The sequence below is a fragment of the Pyxicephalus adspersus genome, chromosome 2, assembly GCF_032062135.1.
Source record: "Pyxicephalus adspersus chromosome 2, UCB_Pads_2.0, whole genome shotgun sequence".
In the NCBI taxonomy this organism is placed as follows: Eukaryota; Metazoa; Chordata; class Amphibia; order Anura; family Pyxicephalidae; genus Pyxicephalus; species Pyxicephalus adspersus.
In genome coordinates, this window is record NC_092859.1 from 103,206,330 (window position 1) to 103,211,971 (window position 5,642).

General features: G+C 43.4%; 1 protein-coding gene across 1 annotated transcript; it reads left to right on the plus strand.

The window, feature by feature from the left end:
* Positions 1–568: 568 nt before the first annotated feature.
* On the plus strand, positions 569–4,918 carry CCDC71L (coiled-coil domain containing 71 like). Its single transcript, XM_072401670.1, has one exon. The coding sequence runs from the start codon at positions 726–728 to the stop codon at positions 1,332–1,334; it is 609 nt and encodes a 202-aa protein (XP_072257771.1). The 5' UTR covers positions 569–725; the 3' UTR covers positions 1,335–4,918.
* The last annotated feature ends 724 nt before the right edge of the window (positions 4,919–5,642 follow it).

A 5,642-nucleotide genomic window follows, 5' to 3' on the forward strand; every position in this document is an offset into this window, starting at 1 on the left:
CTTTGTTATTTAGAAAGTTTGGGGGAATTTATCTCTTGCTGAGCCATTATTGGCCAAAGGGATTTCCCATTGTGTGCCCCTGGTACAAATGACTGGGGTTTACCAAGAACAGATTCACTTTATTAGGTCCTACAAATGATCTCCAGCAGTAAGTCCCCCCACAGATTGGCTGCCATTGCTCCCTGAATATTTCTCAGATTATTGCTGAAACTTGTGTATATGTTGTCATGTTTGACTGTGTTTTTCTGAAACTACTTCAGCACACAAATAGTTTCAGACTAATCTCTACTCGGAGCACCAAAGTATCATTATCAAACAAAGTCAGCCATTCTCCAGTCACTCATTTAATATGGCCGACATTGGTGAACCTCTTCACATTCGCCATGTATAGCTCCACCCAACGCACCCCCTCCACGCCCGTGCAAGTCCTGCCCATTGTGTCGCCGCTGACCAATCTCGGCGCAGATGTGCGCCAGCGCTCCAATAGCGGCGGCGGATCTCCAGCAGTGGGCGGGGTTGGGGTACGTCGTATTTCAAAGAATCAGCTATATAGCCAACAGTAGGGGCCGTTAGAAGAGGCCATTTTGTTTGCACATTGTGACAGAGGCTCCTGCGTTAAACCGGACGGCCAGAAGGGGGGCGCTTCAGCGGCAGTTGACTTTTTTTTTTCCTCGGCACCCTATTAACTCTTTACCCTCCCAGCAGAGACAAAGGCGGCGGGAGGGATGGAGGACGAGAAAGTTGTGTACTCCCGCTCGCAGCTGGTGTTCGCCGGGATTAAGCCGCTGGAGGACGCGCTGGAAATCTTCGTGCCGGAGTCGAAACATTTTATGAACTCGGACACGGAGCTGTGGAACTTCCTGTGCAGCCTGAAGCGAGACTTCTCCCCGGTCATCCTGCGCAGCAAAGACGTCTACGGCTACTCGTCGTGCCGCTCGGTGGTACCGGACCCCAGCCAGCTCTCCCGGAAGAAAGCCACAGAGCAGCCTCCCGCCCCGGCTCCCCAGCCCAAGAAGCCGCCGGTGAAGAGGAAAAGGAGAGGCATGAGGCTGAGCTGCAAGAAGCGCCGGCGGGTGAAGCCAGCTGCCAGCGAGGAGAGCAGCAGCGGCTGCAGCAGCCCGACCCCATCGGAGAGCGGCGGCTCGCTGAGCACATCGCTGGAGGAGGACGCGTGGAAGGCGGCCAACATCGGCAGCTTCCCCACCATACGGGTCCGGGACGTGTCGTGTGAAGCCAAAGTGGCGGCCGCCCGGAGGAGGGCTCAGAGGATCCTACAGGTGAACCTAGAGCCGGTAGTGCGGATTCGCCGCTTCCCCCTGACCTCCTCGTTATGAGAGGTGCACTTTCCATGCTCCGGGAAGCAGTCAGCCTGTTTACACGTCTGGAGGATTCCTGGTCTTATTACTGCACTTTACTGTACAGATCTACTGCTAGAAGGAATGGGGCAGCCTCCCGCACCGATCTCCAGGCCATAGGACATGTTCTTTGGAGGAGTTGCAATATGGAATTCGTGTGAGGACCTGGCTGCTGCATGCATGGGGGCTCAATGGCCGAGGGGTGAATAGGGGGCTTCTATTTTATTCAGGGGTATTGTGTGACCCATGGTTGCCTCCAGAAGAGCTTCATTTATGGGGGGTCTTCTGTACCCAGAGCTGTGGTGGGTGGTGTGGCTGGGCTGTAGCCTCCAGGGGAACTTCTTGTATTGGGGGTTGATATGTGCCCAATGCCCCCATGGTAGCTGATATGATAAATTGTTTTGGGGGATCATATGTGCCCATTGCCCCCATGGTATCTGATATGATAACTTCTTGTGTTGGGGGTCATCTCCTGTGCCCAATGCCACCATGGTATCTGATATGATAACTTCTTGTATTGGGGGTTGATATGTGCCCATTGCCCCCATGGTATCTGATATGATAGCTTCTTGTATTGGGGGTCATCTCCTGTGCCCAGTGCACCCATGGTAGCTGTTTGGTTAACTTATTGTATTGGGGGTGTTTCCTGTACCCAGTGCCAGGGGGATGAGCCATGGTAACATCCAAGGGAAGTTCATGTATGGGGGTCTCATTAACCCATGGAGGGTGAAGTGTGGCTGAGGCATGGTATCTCCATGTAATGAAGTCTTCTCCTTTAACTATAATATATGGCTTGGGCATGGCAACTTCCATGAGTGCCCCCATGCAAGGCTTGCAACGGGTTTACATGTATGCAAATAAGAGAATTCTCTAAGAAAAAACACAAAAACTGTGTGACCTGCGTGTCATCACCAGCAACTACCTCAAACAATCCCGAGCTCCACTCTAACCCCTATCCAAAGACTTCTTTGTACTGGTGATCTCTTCACCTTTTTTTACTTTACTTTTCTATTCTTTGGTGCCGTTTGCCAAGTCTTTTTGAAAGTGTCTTGATGGTTAAAGAACTGTGACAGGCTAGATGCCAGTTTATGCAAACTATTTTTTAATGGTATCAAGGGAACTGCAAGATTGTTGTGGTAAAGTGGACCTTCCATAAAATGCAGTCTGCTTATTTCTTATAAAGCCCGCCATGTAAAACACGAAGTGAAAGCATAAAAATATATAAACTATTAAGAAAACGTATAAAATGCCTATTTTTTTACTCCCTAGGCAAGGATGACACTTCTGGGCCTTGTGGGAAGTTGGGAGAGCTGAGGAACCAAATTCTGATCGTAGTGTATAGGCCCATGGTTTTGGTTCCTCTCTTTTCCTAGGGTGGTTTAGTGTAGTCCAGTGGCACCTACAGGTATTGGTGGTAGTGTGCATTACCTATTTTTCAGTTTTCTTTGTCGGTTGTATAATTTGCTTTTACTTGGTGTTCCGGTGGGCCACAGAATATGCATACCGTTCATTTTCATTCAAAGATCCCCTTAACCTAGATTTTGTTACATACATGTGAGTGCTTGTATATAACAAGCCTAATGAACAAATTAGAGCTAGTTTTTTATTATCTAAAAAAAAAAAAAAATCTGAATATCAGATCCAATTTTTTTTTCCAGTGAAACATGGCTTGGGATGACTAATTTTTGTGGAAAGTGTAGATGCCATTGGATCAATAAATTGTAACTTTTTTGTATACATCTTCCTAGGAAGGATATTTATTACTAGTGTTTATTTTTTTTCTGGCTTAAATGTGACTGGCGCTCATGTTAGAACAGGTACTGCTAAAGTATGTTGTGACAGTGTGCCACCCATGACTGATGCATGTGCCTTTTATCAAACCCATGTGTCAGCTTTCAAATGTTGGCACAAGAAACCTTTTGACTGTTGACAGATACTGGTGCTATTTAATGCGTTCACTGCCTGGAAATCTATTCAGAAACTAGTTTAAAGAAAAAATGTCCTCCATATTTCCTTTTTAAAAACCTACTCATAATGGGTATTTTTTTAATATATATTTTTCCTACGCTTAATATCCGTTTCAGCAGCCAGGTCTACACTGAAAGGCTTGTTGCTGTATTCTTCAGATTGTATAGTGTAGATGTTCTTCAACACTATATGAAGTATCAGTTCTAATTACCAGGAGCATGATATTTGTTAGTTATTTTTATGGTAATTTATTGGATCTGGTATCACTGCCATACATGTAACTGCTTATAATGCTTACTACAGTTTATTTGCCTTTTCTTCCCCCTCTTGTAATGTGTTGGTCATGCCAGTTCTTGAATTTCATTTTTTCCGAGTAACTTATTGAGCTAATAAACTTTCTTTCATAAAATCTGTGACTTAATTGTTCTAGAATGTACACATGGGATTCTCTTATTAAAGGCATTAAAAAAAACACATTCACACTGGTGTAATGTTAATTTTACCAATAAACATGGTAAGTTATGTCAGTTTGTAACCATTTCAGTCATGAAACAACCAACTGGCTCAACCTTCCATATAGGACCTTCTTGCCCAGATTATGCACACAAGTTTTTACACAATTTTAAGAAGCAGAAAAAAACACTTTAAATCAAGCTCTTATTCACATCTGTGTCTTTGGGCATTTAGGCAATTACTGGGGCCAAATTATGGTAGCCTGCTGGCTATCTAATATGAACAACCCGCAGGTGTTTCTGAGATGTTAGAAACTGACTGAAATCCATGTTTGGATACTGTAGTGTGATGTCTAAAAATTCTAAGGGCTGAAATACATCTAAAGCTCGTGCTTTGCTGCTTAAGCATATGTGAATAGCGCAGTGTTCAAAGTCTGGGCACAAGTAAATTTAGGTGGGGGTATAAACCAGTCCGTTTTGAGGATCAAAAATCAAAAAAGACAAATTTTCAGGCTGATCGCTGCCACGTGGAGGATGCGTTTGCTTTGTATACCTGATCTAGTGTGTAGGGAATGATGCCAATAAAGGGAGTAGTTGGGAGGCTTGCAGAACAGTATGGTTTTTTCAGCACATGTTTGGAATAAATAAAACCATGTGTTCTCCTTAATACCCATATTAATCAGCACATACATTATTTTTCTTTGCTACCTGCTGACTAATTTATCTTCCAGGGGTGGGGACCAAAAACCATTTTTGCCCTTGTTCAGTTTCTGGGCCATGCCGTTATGTTTCTCCATATCCTGAAGTCCTGCAGGTGTGTAAATTCAGCTACTAATGTCAAAAGATCAGTTTTACATCCAATTAATAAGCATTTAAAATAACAATGCCAATCATAATGTAATTTCTCAATACAGGCTTATTTTAACAGAATGGCAAGACAATAAAAGAAGGGTGAGTATCTCCTGCTTGGTGAATGATGAAGTAGTACAGAAACATGCCTTTCCATCCTGTTAGAAATCTTATGTCCTTGTACAGGTAGTCCCTGGGTTGCATACAAGATAGGGACTTTAGGTTTGTTCTTAAGTTGAATTTGTATGTAAGTTGGAATTGGTACAATATTTTAATAAATGCAATTAGGACAGATGTTTGTCTCAATTACTCAATTTACTGTAGAAAATCCTCACTGTAAGGTAATAACAAACAAAGCAAAAAAAAATAAAAATCTTTGTGAAGCCTAAACATTTATTAACTTCTGGAGCAAGCTGTGCTGTGATATGCAAAAATAAACAACTGAGTTTGTCTTGGTCATTAAAGAAATACAAGAGGCTACAGAAGGAGCTCACCCCCATAGGATCACCCACAAACTCAGCTGTGTTTAGCAAAAGGTTTCTTCTGCAAGTCATGCAAACCGCCCCTCCCCCCCTTCAAGCCTCTGTTCTGCACACAGTGAGCAAGAAAGCTCTGTTCGTATCTAGGAGCTGTCCGGATGTTGGATGTCTTTAACCCGCTGACTATCTGCACATTGCTGTGTGGCGAGCTGAAATCATAAAGACTGCAATCTGCATTTCCAGGCTATTGTTTGAGATCAAAAACAAAATAAAATCCTGAAATGAAGAAGGTATGATGTTTGTAGTCTCTATCAGAGCACTTAAGGTGACCAAGCAATAAATGCTGTGCATTTATGAGATTACTGCATTCATTGTTCCACATATTTCCCATTATTTTTTGTTTTTGTTTCCTATTTTTTGTCTCTGTATGGCCATGCTCACTCACTCTACTGTAGGTTTAGAGACAGCATAATTGTCAATATATGAGCATTGTCCCCTTTCCATTACATGGTGGGAATCCTGAGTAGTTTACAAACCAA

What these genes read in the sequence shown, in the direction of transcription:
- CCDC71L (XM_072401670.1), top strand. Translation starts at nt 726, where the DNA reads ATGGAGGACGAGAAAGTTGTGTACTCCCGCTCGCAGCTGGTGTTCGCC.